At 40.4% G+C, this 18319-nt stretch overlaps 1 protein-coding gene across 10 annotated transcripts in view; it reads left to right on the top strand.

Moving 5' to 3' along the window:
- Nucleotides 1-18319, top strand: part of Fmn1 (formin 1) — a 368583-nt gene that overhangs the window by 216632 nt on the left and 133632 nt on the right. For all 10 annotated transcript variants that reach the window (XR_009587427.1, XM_060371809.1, XM_060371805.1 and 7 more), the window contains one exon: nt 13514-13601. Coding sequence is in view for 9 of the 10 variants with exons in the window: in XM_060371809.1 (XP_060227792.1) it covers nt 13514-13601 (88 nt within the window). In the remaining variant the exon portion in view is untranslated. The remainder of the gene's footprint in view (nt 1-13513; nt 13602-18319) is intronic.

Here is an 18319-nt window from a genome sequence, read left to right as displayed (position 1 = left end):
GGTCCTAGGTCAATCCCATGGATGCTCTCTGCTTGGTGGTTCAGTATCCGTAAACCCCTATGAACTCAGGTTAGTTGATTCTCTAGGTTTTCTTCTGGTGTCCTTGACCTCTTTGGCTCTTTCAATCCTTCTTCTCCCTCTTTCATAAGATTTCCTGTAATGTTTGGCTGTGGATCTCTGTATTTTTATCAGCTGATGGATGAAGACACTCAGGTGACAGGCTAATCTCTTATCTGCAGGTATAGCAGAATATTATTAATGTCAGGGGTGGGCTCTCACGGCATGTGACTCAAGTTGGGCTAGTCAGTGATTGGCCATTCCCTCACTTTCTGCTCCCTATTTATCCCTGACCCTCTTATAAATAAGAAAAATTGTGAGGTTCTGTGGCTGGGATGGCATCCCCATATCTCCATTGGAAGTCTTTTCTGGTTACAGGAAATGGATGGTTCAAGCTCCATATTCCCTTATTGCTAGGAGTTTTAGGTAAGGTCATCCTTACAGATTCCTGGGAGTTTCCATTGTCCTAGATTTCTATCTTGTCCCAAAGAACACACACATCAGTGATTCCAGTTCTCTCTTCTGATATCCTTCCCATACTTGATCTTTCTTCTTTCCCTTCCCACCCTCTTTCCCACCCAGTTTCCTCCTTTCATCCAGTCCAGATGTGTATTTTATTTTCCCTTCTCAGTAAGATTGAAGCATCCTCCCTCAATCCATTTTGGTTACTTAGCTTCTTTGGCTCTGTGGATTATAGCTTGGTTATCCTCTAGGGGGTGTTTCTGACTCTGTTGCCTGTCTTCGGATCCCTTTCCCCTAACTGAGCCTTATCTACCCTCAATAGAAGATGTGCTCAGTTCTGCTACAACTTGATATGCCAACGTGGGTTGATAGCCATGGGAGGTTTTCCTTTCTTAGAGGAGAAAAGGAGAGGGGTATAGGGGGATGGACTAGGAGGGGAGCAGAGAGATGAAATTCAATCAATAAATTAATTAATGAAGAATAAAATAAAATGAAAAAAAAAAACAACAACCCTCAAATAGAGCAGGAACATGACAGGAGCTGATAGAGAGGCCATGGAGGGGTGATGCTTATTCGTTTGCTCCTCATGGCTTGCTCCGCCTGCTTTCTTATAGAACCCAGGACCAGCAGCCTGGGGATGGGAGGGGAGGTCCCATTCACAATGGATTGTGCCTTCCACATTAAGCACTAATTAAGAAAATGCCCTGTGGGCTTACCTATAGCCCAATCTTACTGAGCTGTTTTCTTAGTTGAGTTCCCAAAGGTGACTCTAGCTTGTGTCAAGTTGGCGTAAAATTAACCAGCATAGACTCCTAAGAAGCACCATCGCTACAAGGTGGGATTGTGTCTCTAGCACCTCTCTTTTTGGCCCATGCACTCCACACTGGAGACCTAACCCAAGACAAGTGTCTTACCAAATACCCCCAGCCCAGCTTCTTTCTCTTCAGTGGAAGAGCAGGCCTGTCTTCAAACCTGATGCATCATAAAGACAGCTGCGTATATTGGCTTAGCACATAAATCTGAGCACATAGGACCCTGAAGCTTAGATGATCACAAGTTCAAGGCCAGCATGGTGTGACATAGCTGGACTACGTCGCTAAGCAAGCAAACAAACAACAACAACAACAATAAAACCCACAAACTGCTATAATGACTGCTGTATCTATCTCTTATTTTGTCTTGGAACCCTGCGACTGAGAAGTATAAAGGCATAGTGAATAAGAAAAGCTAACTTGTCATCTGCAGGGTGTCAACACAAGGCTCTTACTATCCAGGGTTCTGCCAGTTGTTAGCATTCATGAGCACTGAAATGAAGATAAATGCAGGACAGCGCCAGTCTAAAAGTAAAAAAATGGAGCTTGGGGTTGGAGAGGTGTCTCAATGGTTAGGATTGCTCACTGCTCTATTAGAGGACCTGAGTTTGGTTTCCAGCACCCACATCAGGTTCACAGCTACCTGCAGCTCTGGGTTTCCAACTTTCTCTATGGCCTGCTCAGGCTCCCATACTCATATGCACAACTGTGCCCCCACCTCCCCAGTGTTCAGAATTAAAAATAAAATAATATATGTTTTAAAAAGTATCCAGGCTTTGATTGCATGTGTAAAAGGCCATAATTAAATGAATCAATCAGAAGCAAATTATATTAAAAAAAAATGGAGCTTGCCACTTTTGGAAGTTTAACTTTGGGAGAATCAAATTACTCATTTTTTTTTACCTCTATGTTCTCTAGTCTCTTGTCCAGTGTAGGCAACCCACATGCCCATTATTCTACATCCTTGAATAATGCTACCTGTGAGAATGCTTTGAAAGTAAATATCTATCCTCCCATCTACTTAAGTGGACAGGAGACCTGTCCTCCAGGTTCTCTGATAACTGAGACTTCATGGGTGACAAAACCTTCATGATTGAGACTAAGAATATTCAAGCCTGTGATCTAAGCCCAAGAACAAATGATCTGTGGGATCTGGTACAGATTTGGATGTGTCTGGTGTCCATAGACATGTAATTGCAGGAAGAATCTTTATGACACTAGCAAAGACAAGGCTCCATGGGAGAAGGAGTCTACGTGGCTCCCAGTTTTGTTGCTGTGACACACTCCTCATTCATCTGAGACTGAGTCTAACTTTTGTGGTCTGTTCAGAACCATCTATTTTTATTTTTATTCTCGGCCTCATCTGCCAAGTGCAGGCAGCAAGCTGGCAATATGTATGGATTTCTGAAGGTGTAAAAGTCTCCCTGGACTCGGCAAGGCTTCTTTCTCAGTCTGTCTGTCATGAAATTTCTAGTTGAGTGGTAAGGGTGTGGTTTTTCCAGTGTAGCCATCTGTCTTCCCGTTTTTGTTTTAATTCTTGCTCAGTGAGGCAGCTTTTCGTTTTAATCCATATCTGTAAGAAATATCAATTGTGTACACTGGCTCAGGCATAGGTTCTAACCCTGGAAAGTGGGCTTGCCTTTTCCCTCTCGGAGCTCCCTAGGCACTGTAATAGTGTGCATGTGTGACATGCTCTGATCCTAGCATGTGGCAGGAGTCTGGAAAGGCTCTACCTTAAACTAGGCGTGTCTAATAGGGTTTAACACAACCTGCGAATTTGCCTCTGCACAAGGTCAGCTTGTAGGTCAGTAGAATGCTGCCCAAATCACATTCTCCCCCCAGACTGTAATTATACCTAAGATAAAGGCTCTGTGCTGCCAAGTCCTGCTGACTCCAGATAGAACTGAGATAAACTGAGGGCTTGCTAACATTCCTCAGAAACTGATTCTGCAGGATTTGATATAAAGCAACTCTTGGTAAGAGACATGCATGGTTTCTGAAACTTGGTGTTGGGGAATGTGACCAGCTGTTGTCTGGCTTCCTCAGCCAGCAGCCTGTAAAAGGTGGCTCAAGATGGGAGTGTAGGAGTTTGAGTCAGGTATGAAGAAACACATTTTCATAACAAAAGTCACTTGCTAGTAGGGAGTGAGTTTAAGGATTCCAACAAATCAAGGAAGGTGCAAGAAGGTGAATGGTGGGTGCTGCAAGGGATTTAAAAGCTTACTTTGTTTAGCTGAAGTAAAGCTCTGACTTATTTGTTTGGAAGAAATGACTAGGAAAATATCTGTCTTGTGTTGATACAATCATAAGTAATTTTATTCATGTGCACTGGTTTTAAAAATCTGATATATAACCCCAGAGGTATAAATTGGACAAAATTTGTAGATTTCTTATTGCTAAAGGTTAAATGATTCTAAATTCTTTAGTTCAACAAAGTGTACATTGGATATGCAAAGTTTTATAAATCATTGTGTTCTCTAGTAATTTGTAAATGAAATATCTTTCCCACATGACCTGGCCTAGACCCTGCTTTTCAAGAACCTCTATGGAATGAATTCCAGCTGGGAGCTTAAGGCATGCCTCCTATGTACTGGATCCATGTGAACATGGAAAAACATTAATGTGAGATTCATCAGATGAAGCTTTAGAATACTAAAGTCATGGGTCCCATCAATGTCCAGCAATGGAAAGTGGTAGGCTGGCCCTGTCATGAGAGCGTCATGAGAGCCTCATTTCCTTTGGGTCTTGAAGCCTCCAGCATGGTAGCTATGTGAGCCAGACGGCAACAGTGCCGGAGCCTGGGGATCCTGGTATGCAACATTTATTTCTCTGCTGGCCTCCACAGAGACATTTTCAGAAGGTTAGACTTTGGACTTGTATTGCAGAAAGAAAAAAAAAGTAACACTTTGAGAATTGTTTTGGAGTCCCCCCAGAGACTGGTGGAAACAGTTGTCTCATTCAAAATCCTTCTCTAAGTATATAGACGGTCATCAACAAGCCCCCCAGATCCTCTTGTCTCCACCTCCCCAGGGCTGGGATTATAGGCATACATGACTAAGCCTGGCTCTTCACATGGGTGCTAGGCATTTGAACGCTGGTCGGCATGCTTGCAGAACAGACGCTTTGTTAAACAAGCTAGCTCCCCAGCCTTATATATTTAAACTAGTCTTTGAACTCCCTTCAAACAGAGATGTTTATACATAGACACATGTGTGTATACATGTATGCGCCATCCTTGCAGCAGACATGGCAATCTGTATACTGTAAGAGCTGCTGCTCTGGACCCGCTGCCTGTCCAACGCTCGATTAAGGACTAGAGACAGAATGCTGGTTTTCAGACTTGTGTCAGACTTGTTCTACCCGGTCCTGATGCTGACCACAGCTGACCAGTGGACCACAAAGGTTCAGCCTGCAGCTGAAGGGAAGAACCACCAATGCCGTCGCCCTAAGCCTTTGACTTTCTAGCTTATTATGTGGCTATTTTAGGGTAACCATACACATACGTATATTTAGGTGTAGACTGTGGTCAAACCCCCATTACTGGTGCTGGTAGTGGGATAGTAAAATAAAAAGAGAATATTTTTTCTCTTTCTATTTTTAAATAGTTTGAATTTCTTCAATGTCAAAAGGGGCTGGGGAGATGACTTGGGTAGAGGAGGACCTGAGTTCAAATCTTACATAAAAAGCCAGGCATGGCAGTGTGTGCCTGTAACCCTAGCATTGAGGGATGGAGACCAGTGGATGCAGTGAGCAAGAAGGCTGGCCATCCTGTTGGTGAGAGAAGACCCTGTATTAAAACAAAAAGGTGGAAAGTGATAGTGGCCGGTACCCAGTGTTCTCCTCTGGCACCTGTACACCTACGTACAAGCATCATACACCGCACACTGCACACATCACCTACCCCTAAACGACATTTGTTTCTGTTATTAAAAGTACAAGTCCGCAAAAGGAGAAGAGAAAAGCAACCACAGCACAGATATAGCTGTGAACACTGATCTGTTTCCTTCAGTCTTTAGCTCTACCTCTGGCCAGCTGGAGTCTTTAGCATAAGAGTTTTCAGAGCTTTGACCCTGCTCTGCTTGAGACTGTGCTGTGATTAAGATTGACCAAGACCCGAGAAGCATACAAGATAAACCTGAACATAGAACATCTCCCCTTTTCTCCCATTCAGCCTTCATGTTTCCATTACCTCCTTACTCCTAACACTTGCGCCTTGCAGCCTACATGGCCAGTCTGACTAAATTTGAAATGATCAAAATATACATGGCAGTTTCTTTAGAAGTTTAAGGGGTGTGTGTGTGTGGTTTATTTGTTGGTTTTGTTTCCAACAAATTTGGAATTTGGCATAACTGCAATTATGGAAGAAAATTTAAAATACATATTCCTTCTCCCCTTTTTCCTTTCTCCCTCTATATTTCAAATTGTAGTTCATTTGATACTGTCCTCCGACTCTGAGGGAGAAACCAGGTTCCTTGCAATATGGCCCTAGTCAACTCACCAAAATAGTGGTTCGTGCTTTCACTGAAGCCATGTGAGCCATCAGAGGTCAGACAACATGCCTGCTGCATACCAGCCACTTTTAGCTGCCCTCTTCTCTTCTTGTGTGTATCTACCTCTCAGAACCATGTCATGATGGTGAGATGGCAAAGAGAAAGCACCATTTCCTCTTTGTCCCATGTACACACCAGTTTCCTTTATGAAAAATCCAGAAATCAGTTAAATGCCTCGCCCATGTCCTGTCCCCTAAAGAATATCACATTAAAGCTGCTAGGAAAATGTATAGCCTTTTCACACTGGAATCAGCCCTCCCTGCTAACTGCGTAGTGATCTACAGAAAACTCTCAGGCTCTTTGGAGAGGAGAAATGGAAAAGATGGTCTTTTGTGTGAATTCTACTCAGGAGGCTCCTGAAAGACCATTTTCTGTTGTGTCTGAATTCAAGAGGAGAAGATGACAAGTTGGGGGAGGCTGTGAGCAAAAGTGACTTTAGTAACTAGTGTGTGTTTGCCATTTATTTTTCTCTTTTCTCAAAGCAGAGTAGGTTGGAGTAAACCCCGAACTTTTGGATTCTCCCTTGGGAGATAAAAGTTGGAACATGCAACCAGTGTTCTGGCATTTTGGAGGGCTGCCCACGGACTGGTTTCTGTCTCCTTGGCTTAAGAGGACTGACAAGACCCAGCATACACTCCATGAGTAGGGACTACAGGGAACATGGAAGAGCTGGCTGGGTGGCTTGCCATTGCTCTAGAGGACCTGCAGTATACAGGCAGAGGCCAACACAGCTTAGTGGCTTCTCCCCTGGGTTATAGAAGAAGAAAGAATGGAGGTTGCATACAGTGTTCTATTTTTTTTTCAACTAATTTCTTTCTTACTCAAGTTCATTTTTTTCATAGAACCTGATGAGAACAAAAATGAATTGGGAATATTTTAATGTCTCTAGATGGTGCTCTAGAGAGCAGAGGAAGCAGAGGGTGGGAGAGATATTAAGACCTCTTTCATCAGGAACTTGGGAGTTCATATGTCTGCAGAGTGCTCATCTGTGAGCCTAAGAATTCTTAGTCACCTTGGTTTATTGGCTCTTGGGAGTTCGTATATCTGCAGAGCGCTCATCTGTGTGCCTAAGAATTCTTAGTCACCTTGGTTTATTGGCAGGAGACTTTCCCTATGAAACTAATCTGCAAAGTTAAAGGCGGGGGGGAAATGACTATTTTTTTTTTCATAAATATTCTAACACAAAGTAACAAGGCACCCAGAGAAGCACAGAAGTAGGGACCAAGCAAAGGTCCAAAACAAATACCAGAAATGAATTTGTAGTTGCAAACACACATGATGTACTTGACAAGTAATTCTAGATAAATGTGACAGTGATATTGGGGGAGCTGGAGAAAATGACACAGCAACAGGATGAGAGATCAGCAGAAGCAGAAATCACTTGAAATGAGCAAATAGAAACTGATGTAGTAAAATCAAATCGCTGAGTTGAAAACACTACTACAAAGCTTCAGCAGCTTTCTAACCCACGAAGAAGAGGTAATCAGAAAACTCAAAGCTAAAGGAATTACCTAGTCAATGCAGCAAAGATAAAGCATCAAAAATAGTGAAAAAAGTCTAAAAGATAAATGTTGTCACCAAGCAGACCAATCCACATATAATGGGAGAGGATAGGGGAAGAGGGACAGAACACATATTTGAAGAAAGAAAATGGCCTGAATCTAGGTATGGAAATGGGCATCCTGTATCTGGACATCCAAAGGAACCAAGTGAGGAGAACCCAATAGGCTACAGAAAGATATACTGCAATCAGAATTTCAGAAAGTAAAGGCAGAAAGATAATTATGAACACAAGAAGACAAAGCCACTTCTTACATTAAAAGCCTTACCACCATAACTGTCAGTGAATTTTTTCAGCTATGACTTCTAGGCCTGTTCCAAATACTATAAAGAAAATTCCAGCCAACTGTAATATATGCAAGCTAACTCTCCCTTGGGTGTGAAGGAAAGCAAGCGAAGGTGAGCAGCTCCTACAGAAGCTCTTCATTACTTGATCTTTATACAAAACAAGGCAGGTGTGTATTCTGTAAGCTGAAACAGTGGGGTGGGGGAGGGGCCTTGGTCACTACACAGACGCACACAGACATATGAGTGCAAAGCTCACCAGTGAAGCAAATATCCAAACAAATATATGACAATATATAAGTAAATAATTTTTAAATATGCCACAGGGCTTTAGAGAATGGTATGAAAAGCTTAACCACTATGCATTCTTGATTGCACAACTAGATATCTGTATTTTGTGACACCAGCAGCAAAGTACAAGGAAATGAAGAAGTAAAAGAGTAGACGCCTTATATGTGGCTTTTCGGCTTAAAATAGACCGTTTCAGGTATAAGGCATTTAAAGTAAATTCTGTGCTAACCATACAGGGTTTTACAAAAAAGCTCATCAAAGAAAATAAGAAGGGAACCAAAGCATATCACTGTAAGAAAGGAACAAGTCTAAAGAGAATACCTGGAAAGAAGGGTAACAAGGTGTACAACACCAGAGAAAGGAACAAGCCGACAGCAGCAAGTCTCTATCAGTACAGACTTTGAATATAAATGGACGTGTTTTGTTCCAGTCAGAACACAGAGCTGCTGACAGATTCAACAAAATAGAAAGCTGGCCAGTATGCTTTCCACAAGAGATTCACTTCAGACATAGGAACACAAAGGGTTTGAAAATGAGAAAGTATAGAAAAAGACAATGAGAGTTGCTTTTTGAAAAGACCAGTAAAACTGAAAAATCTGTAGCTAAGAAAAACAGAAGCCAAATGCTCATGTAAAAATATGACTCTAAAATGGACTTTTGGTCAAAAACTGTCACAAAAGACAAAGATAGATAGTACGTAATGATAAAATAGCCAACCCACCAAAAAAATATCATACTTATAACTCTGCTCACACCCAATATCAGCACCACCTATATAAAACAAACTGACAGCACTTTAATTCCAGAAGATCCAGAAAGGAAAGCTTGAATGGCAGGTAATGCTCTGGGCCCCTACATGTGGAGCGACAGGCTGGCGTGAGCTACAGCCAGCTCCTTCGTCTTTCCTGTAATTGTCTAGCATTGTTTGCCTCTTGTTCACCTAGTTGGACTATGATAGCTGTATCTGTACTGAAGGTAAGCAGATGCATTTCTTGTCATTATACCCTGAGCAAGAATATCTAACAAAGATCTACATATAACTTTAATTGTATTGGCAATATAAGTAATTACTAAGCATACAGTGAAATGCTAGGACGTCAGTAGGTTTGCGCATCTGTGGTGGCCCCGGTGCCCATCCTCTGTGGACGCCCAGGGGTGACACTGCAGTGCATTCCACTGACAGGAATGGAGCACAAATTCTTCCCAGTTAGAACGCTGTCCAGGGTTGAGAGAATTTTAGGTCACCAAACAAGTCTCAACAAATTTAAGATATTGAAAACACGTAACTTTTGTGACTGCAATGAAATGAAACTAGCAATAGCAGAAGGAAAACTGGAAAAATCAGAAATAAGTCGTAAGGTAAACCACATACTGCTGAACAACTAGTGAGTTAAAGAAGAAACCCAAAGGAAAGTAGGAAGATTGCTAGAGACGAACAAAAGTACAGCACAACATTCGGAACTTTACATGATACCAAAAATGGCAGTAATGATAGCAAAAACAGATTGATGATAGGTCTGAACAAGTACATTGAGAAATATCCTGGGCTGAAGAGATGGCTCAGCCATTAAAGGCTATGCTCACAACCATAAATATAAGAGAAATATCCTAACAACATAACTTCACATGTTGTATAACTAGAACAAACTAATCCCAGAGTAAACAGAAGGGTGAAACAATAAACATTTGAATGTGAGTATATAACAGAAGGATTGGAAACATGCTAAAAGTAGATATTAAAACTGCTTTTTCCACGATAAACAAAATTGATAAATCTTTAAACGGAAAGAGAGAAAACAAAAGAGAGGAGACTCAAATGTGTGAAATCAAGAACAAAAGCATATATTTTATAATTGATGCCACAGAAATAACAAATATAAGACACCAATATGAATACCTATGTACGTATTTCCATATTTGTATGCCAAAAATGTGAATAATTTGGATGAGATGGATCAATTCCTAGAAACCTGTGACCCACTCAAGACAGTGTCCTGAAGAAATGGAAAATCTGAACAGCTATAACCTGGAAGAAAATTGAGCTAGAACTCCAGATCTCCCAGAAGAGAAAACTCAAAAGACCTTTAGTGGACAACTCTACCAAACCTCGAGGCAAACTCCAGGCTGTTGCTTCACAGACTCCTCAAAAATCTGAAACTGGAACACTTGCAGATTTTCCTTATAAAGTGAGGATTACTCTGATACTAAAGACTCTGCAGGAAATGAAAAGCACAGACCTTGGCTAATATAGATGAATACCTCCAAAAAAAAAAAAAAACTTGCAAGTCAAATTCAAGATAACAGTAGAAGGACCACATGCTGTATTAGTCATGTTGGATTTATCCCTGTGATGCTCAAATGGCAGGTACTCTTTCTTCCTATCTCTCTATCTCTATCTCTATCTACCTCTCTCTCTCTCTCTTTCCCTCCATCCCTCATCTCTCTTTGTTTCTGTGTCTGTGTGTGTAATTCAGATACATTAACAAGACAAGGGATAAAAATCACATGTTTATATCAAAAGACAGAGCTGTTGGTTAAAATAAATTGTGTCTGCTATGATATAAATATTGCATGCCCACAACAGGTGTGGTACGAAAAAGTTTATCATGAGAAGGGTGTGGAAGAGAGGGAAAAAGGATATAGAGAGACAGTGGGCAGTGTATGAGAGCAAAGTGGGGAGGGAGACACACAGATAGAGGAACAGGCAGAGAGAAGAGGAAAGGAGAGAAAGAGAGTGGTTGGTCACTGCCTTTATCAGGCTGGTGGTAGGAGATGATGTCAGGTTGCTAAGCAACATAGAGGCAGGATGGTGTGTTGGCCTGTGAAGTAACATTGTACCCTTTTCCTATGATTGAAAAAAAAAAAAAAAGAGAAGCTAGGGAGGGGTAGTGAGGCAGGAATGAGGACATTAGACTGCTTTTCATGCAAGGCAAGTTAAAGTATATAAATGTAGGTTCATTGGAAGCAGCTCATAGCCACCATGGAGGGATGAGGGAGGGAGGGAAGGAGAGAGAGAGAGAGAGAGAGAGAGAGAGAGAGAGAGAGATTGAGAATCAAGAGCACCAAAATATCCAGATTATATAGAGAAGGGGAAGCCTCTATCCTGGAAAGTTCAGAATAAAGGGCAAGGCATACTCACCATTCCCTACAGCAGATAGGGACTGAGGAATGCTGGGAGACCTGGAGCTGTTTGTTCTGTGTCTGGAGCACATCATTGTCAGGGTAAATAAGTTTATTATTTGTCCTATAATTATTACACATCTGTGAGATCCACTGTCATAATCAAGAAGACACAGACACCTGTTAGATTTTATATTTGCCTTATTTTACCTTGGACTGGGCAGATAATTCCACCTAAGTTATCTCATATCTCCTAGCCCCATCCCATGCCACCTGCCTTAACCATTCCAAATTGGGCTGCCTCCTGTACATAATCCCAAATACTTGCTTGTATTCTTCATCTGGGCCTTTCCATGCCATTCTTGGAGTCCTTCCTGCTGGCCCATGTGGTTTCTTTTCCATCAGATTCATGGTGGCTTCCTTCCTTCCCCTCTCCTCTTGTCTGTCCTTTTGCAAGATGATTTCAGTCCCCAGCCCATAAACCTTAGCTCTGCCCACCTCACCTTTGCCCTGCCCAGGTCAGCTTTTTTTCTGTTTTTTTTTTTTTTTTTTTTTCTGTTTTCTTTTTTTTAATTAACCAATCAGGAATAATGTCTTAGGCAGGTTTACACAACAAGGATAGGGGTATTTGGGCAGTAGCCATAGGTGTATTTGGCTAGTAATTACCATCAAAATACAAGCACCAGACCAAATCTCAACATAGAGCACTTGACGCAAAGGCTAACAGTCCAACGACAAAGGAAGCCAATGCAGGGACTCAAGGCAGAAACCAGAAGAGAGGAACTGAAGCAGGGATCACAGAGGAATGATGCTTATTAGCTTTCTCCTATTGGCTTGCTCAGGCTCCTTCCTTATACAGCGTAGTACCACCTGTCCAAGGGTAGCACCACCCTCAATGCACTGGGTCATTAATCAACAAAATCCTTACACAGTTGCCCACAGGACAATCTGATGGAGGCATTTTCTGAACTGAGTTTGTATTAAGCGTATACATACACACACCCCTAACTAGTACAACTCATTTTATGGTAAAAAAAAAAAAAGACTTACTGAAGTAATTGCAGAAGGAAATTACTTGAAACTTTTAAAATCTTGAAGATACAGTCTAACCAATGTTGAGCAACTGAGACCTTTGTCACTGAAATCAGGAGCAAGTCAATGGTGCCGTTTTTACAATTAATGTAGTAGTAGAAGGTCTAACTAGTTCTAGTGAAGAAAATGAATCAATTAATTAACCAATTAAATCATGTATTAATCGGTGTTCTGCTGCCGTGAAGGGACACCATGACCACAGCAACTTATATAAAGGAAAGCACTTAACTGGGACTGGCTTAGAGTTTCAGAGATTTATTAGTCCATTAGCTGTCACGACAGAAAGCATGGTAGCATGCAGGCCGACATGGTGCTAGAGAGGCAGCTGAGAGTTCTGCATCTTGATCCACAGGCAGCAGGAAGAGACGGAGACACTGGGCCTGGCTTGAGCATTTGAAACCCCAAAGCCCAACCCCAGTGACACACTTCCTCCAACAGACTACAAGTTCTAATCTCTCTCAAGTAGAACCCATTCCTTAATGATGGAGAATTCACATATTTGAGTGCATGGGGGCCATTCCTGGTCAATGAAGTGCTACTATATTTGCTTGCTTTTACCTAGCAGCCATTAGAATCCATATGTCTTGTTCTCTAGGACCCTTGTGTTTGAAGAAAAGGTAAAAGTAGCCAGGAGTGGTGGCACAATTCCTGTAACCTCTGCCCTCAGGAGGCTGAGGCAAGAGGTCATGAGTCCTAGGCCAATTTATCCGTATGGTGAGGCACAGTCTTTTTAAAAATTTATTTTTTAATTAATTACAGTTTATTCACTTTGTAGGGAGCTGTAGCCCCCTCCCTTGTTTCCTCCCAAACCTACCCTCCCTCCCTCATGTCTTCCCATGCCCCTCCCCAAGAACACTGATAGGGGAGGTCCTTTTCCCCTTCCCTTTTTACCCTAGCCTATCAGGTCTCATCATGACTGGCTGCATTGTCTTCCTTTGTGGCCTGGTAAGGCTGTTACCCCCTCAGGGGGAGGTGATCAAAGAGTCAACCTTTTAAAACATAAATTAAAAAAAAAAATCATGGTAGAAGACTCTGAAGTTTTTTTGTTGTCTGTGTTAGGCCAGCTGAATTCTGAATGGCATTTTTTAATTATTATTTTTAAAATGTCTGTTATTGTAGATATACTACTTTCCATTGACACTTTAAGTCAAGTGCCTGTCATACTGGGTCAGTTTTTTCATTAGTGCGATAGTGTATCTAAAAGTCTTAATGTCTTTGATGTTCTTTCTGAAGGACCGCATGATCATATAAGCTTCTATTTTCTCTTTTTATTGAAAATTACAGATCATCAAGTTATTGGATGGAAAACGATCTCAAACTGTGGGAATCTTGATATCCAGTTTACATTTAGAAATGAAAGATATCCAACAGGGTAAGTCTTGCCCATTGCTTCACTCCAGCTTTTAAATTATCTTAGCTTTTCCATGCATATTAATCATATAAGATTGCACCTTTGTCATGACATTCACATACATGCATATGAGGTACTTTGACCTTACTTCTCCACTGTTGCCTACATCATCTCTCCTACATTTCCTGCTAATCTACTTCTTAATCCATAACAGTCTTCCTTTGAAAGTTTTTGAACATTCTATTGTGAAATTTTTCAGACATGCCCAAAAGTTAGAATGCCACAATGAATTGTTACTTTTGTTTTATATAAGCACTACCTCAACCAACTAGATTGTTCTGAAAGAAATCTCTCAGTTTGTAAATCATCTTGTAAAAACATTAGTACTACCAATGAAGGTGAAGGGACTTTTCCAGAATACAACTGTGGCACCATTGTTTTGAAGATGATTAACCAAATATTTCTGGGTATTACCAGAGATGCAGTTATTATTTACTTAGTTTGCTATGTACTAGTTGACTCACCCTTTCTTTGGCACCTGTTTTCAATGAGGATTCCAATAGACATCCTACATTGCCATTGACATGTCTCTTATGTTTTCTCTTGATATATAGTTTTTCTGCCCTCCATCTTTGTTTTGAGTTTTAGCTTGGTAATTGATTTGTTGAGGAAACCCACTCAACTTGTCTTACAGTTCCCCACACTGAGATTTTTGCCAATGGCATGACCATGTTTTATCTGTCACATTCCTCTATCCTCTGTGTTTCCTGTGAAGTGTTAGGTTGATCTAGATTTACACTGGGAAAGGGAGGAGTTTTTTTGTTTCTTTTTATAATAGATGCCAAGCATGCTGTATGTTATATATACAAGAGTTCTTCAAAGTTAATTTATTGAATGATTCGTGAGGTTAATGGGCACTGAGGATTTTTGTCTATGTTTATTACTTTATTAGAAATGTAAAAGGCATTGTTGTATGGATTCCATCATTTTTTATTCATTAGATGAAATATGTCTATAGAGAAAAGCAATTTGATTTTACCATTTTTTCTTATCCTTCCCCCTTTATTAAAATTATAGCATTTCACTTTGTTATCTTTGGCACATTTTTAAATGAAAGCATTTGAAGAGGTTGCTGCATAGACTGGCTAGGGAAAAAAAATGGAGTTGAGAGGAAGGGGGAAAATTCTACCTTGATTTCTATACGTGAAAACTTTGCCTTTCATATTTGTTCCTCAGAAGGGCATATGAATACAAGTAATCTTCTGAACCTGAACTCTAAAAGATGACTTTCCAAAGAAAATGCTTCTTTTTATAAGTTTTAAAATATTTATTTATTTTTATTTTGTGTGTATGGATGTTTCATATGCATATACCATATGAATGCAGAGGTCATGGAAGCCAAGAGGGCACCTGGTCCTATGGAACTGGAGTTATAGCAGTTGTTAGTCATGATATGAGTGTTGGAAACTGAACTCAGGTCCTCTGCAAAAGCAACACATTCTCTTAACTACTGAGCCATCTCTTCAGAGCCATTTTATTATAATTTCTGAAAGAATAAGCTTTACTTTGGTCTGCTTACTAAAAGTAGACCAAAACAAATCATGCCTCTTTTAATATTTGTGTCTTACATTAAAATAACATTCCCTGTATTCAGCCATTAATTAAATTTAAGCCCTAACTTGTATGTGTCTCTTACAGCATCTCCTGGGTGGTAATACAGCATATTGAGAGGGTTTCAGTACAGGTGAACAGAGAGTACTAGCACAGACACTCAGAAGCAGCCCTTCCCAAAGTCATTTCATTCTGCTGCTGCTCTGGAGCAGACTCCTGAAGGCCCTAAAGAACCTTTCTCACACTGCTTTTCCTTTCAAAGTGGCTTTGGTAGGAGTTTGAAATTTTTCTACAGTATAAAAAATGTTTTGAGTTTATTAAAGATAAAACATTTTAAGTAAATGACAGTCACAAAGTATTTAAATAGGCTGGTTTTTCTTGTTTGCTTGCCTCCTTTTTTGTTTTTGAGACAGGATTTCTCCATGTAGCCCTGGCTGTCCGGGAACTCTCTTTAGACAAGATTGTCTTCAAACTCAGAGATCTGCCTGCCCCTGCCTCCTGAGTGCTGATATTAAAGGCATGTGCTACCACCACCTAGTAATAAGCTGATTAAAAAATATTTTTGGCTTAATAATAGAACCAAATATGTAGTATAAATACTAAACTTCAAAAAAGTGTAATAGTTGGTGGCTATTTGGAACAGAGGGTTTTGAAATGCCTACTATTGAAATTAGAAGTTTTCATTGACTATAGAGGCTTCTAGAAGAAAACTTCAGATCAGGATTTTGGTGAGAAAATAACATATAGGGTATAATTATTGAAATGAGAAGATTTATCAACTGTGGTGAAAGAGTTTTGCTCTTAACTTGTACTTCTTACACACTTAGTAGATCTCAGAGAGATTTGATTTTATGTAACAATATGATATGAATTTTCTAGCTTTCAACATCACCCAAAACTTTGTTCAGTTCTTTTTGGGTATCTATCACTGAGTATTTACAGATTGCCATATGGATAAGGGAGTTTGAACCATGTGACATATCACTTACCAACTCAGGACCATACACTTTTCCATGGCATTACAGTCCCATTGGACTGAATATTCATTGTGAAGTAAACAAGATGTTAGTTTCCTAGACCATTCCAGCTTAACACTCAAGCCAAGAACATGTGTGTGAGAGGCAAAAATGACCTTTCATTTCAGCTTTGAAAGCTCTAATCATTGCATAACAGACTTAATTATACTCTATACATATGGCTCCTAAGTTCTAAAAAACTCATCTCCATGTGACTTCTTGACGTAATAATATATACGAGATGGATATAGCAAAATAACCAGAGGTTATTTTATTAAATTATTCCTTTTGGAGTCAGAAACACTGGATTCTGAATGAGATGTTATTCTGAATCCAAGCCTTATTGCGGGTGGAGTATGCCCGTGTTGTTGTCCTGTTGAAAGAATACTTCATGCTGATGCCAGCCTGAAACATTAATGTCACTGTGAGGAGACGGAAGCAAGATCTGATCAAAGGAGTCGAACTAACCGCTAGGCAAATCCTTACTGCTGATATGACCGTTAAGAGCATATCCCTCTACCATCTGGGGTCATATCTGGCAGGGTTCAAAGACAAAAGGTGTTAATGCGTTCTTTTCAGAGTCTTAAAAAATAATGTATATAAATCTAAGATCCAATTTATAAAAGTTCACATTTATTTCACATAAGCATGTTCTCAACTACAAAACTGAAAAGGCCCAGGCGAGCTACTGTCTTGTTCACCTCATAACGAACCATCAAGCCAATCTCATGGCTGTAATTCCTTGAGAAGGTTCATGGTCCTGAGCAGGTTAACTGCAGTATCATATGACTCAAATGACCCTTATCTGTGTGGCAATCTGTCATGCTCGCAGGACATATGCAAAATGAACTGAATAAAATTTGTTACAAGTAAAAGAGTGACCATGCCTGTTCATTGTTTCCTCCTTATCCTTGTTTACCCTTGATGTAATGTATATACAGTTTTCCAAGCAAGATATGATCTCTACTTCACTACCTCAACACATGCATGGCAAACACAATAAATATGTTTTGAGTCAGAGATAGGCAATAATAGGTAGATGACAGTATGACTGCAAAGAAACAAGCAGAGACTAATTCTGAGAATTTTACCCCTGGTTCTTGGAAAGTGTACTCTTCAGCTTACCGGTAAAGGGACCTGTAGGCAATTGGAAGCACTTCAGGGTTCTAGCTTTCTAAATACAATGGTGGCTTTTCAATATGTCTATCTATCTATCTGTCTGTCTGTCTGTCTGTCTGTCTCTCTCTCTCTCTCTCTCTCTCTCTCTCTTTCTCTACCTACCTACCTATCTGCAGTGCTGAATATCAAATCCCACAACCTTGCACACCCTCAGCATTTGCTCTACCTCTGAGCTACACACCTACCTTGTACCGTTTAAGTATCAAGTATGCAAGTAGGTAATCTGATATTTACCAGTTCGGCCTTTAAAAGAGCACATTTGTTTGCTGTGTTTTAAAGACAAACTTTTCTCCGTGGTGAACTGCCTGCACATAAATGGTCATAATGTGAAATCCTGGCAGTCTATGTAACAAGACAGCATAGAACAAAGATAGTGCCTGTACATTTATATCAGGTTACTAGGAAGTTGTTAAGCAGTGTTTACAACTAAACGAACTAATGTACCCAAATCACATTTGAAAGGCTGATTTTCATGTTTGCTGAATTTAGTTTTAATTTTGAAAACAAAAAAAAAGATTAAAAACACTGTTATACTAAATGAAGTAGACTGTGTTTCAGTGCTTCCTGACTTGCCTTCGGCATATACTAAGTGCCAGTCCTGCCAGGAACCAAAACAGCATTAGGACCAGACCCTAAGCACTCTCAGGAGCTCACAGGATGGGTGACCAGCCAAACGTTCCAAAAGAGCTGACTGCGAAATCACAGCCATGCTATCATGTAAGACCTAAGGTGAGGCCTAGAGGATACAGTTATGATCACATTAGGGAAAGGAGCCTTCCCAAGCAAGGAAAAAAAACATGAGACAGGATAAGGGGAGAGGGGCCACAGCTGTAATGTATGGGCAGCAATCAAATGCAACTTGTTTAAGAATCTAAGACTCAAATCACAAGCAGCGTGTGCACCAGGAAGGGCCCCTTACATCGTCACGAGGGG

Source organism: Meriones unguiculatus, chromosome 18 (assembly GCF_030254825.1).
Source record: "Meriones unguiculatus strain TT.TT164.6M chromosome 18, Bangor_MerUng_6.1, whole genome shotgun sequence".
NCBI lineage: Eukaryota > Metazoa > Chordata > Mammalia > Rodentia > Muridae > Meriones > Meriones unguiculatus.
Note: the sequence above shows the minus strand (reverse complement) of the source record. Positions and strands in the feature narration are given on the sequence as shown.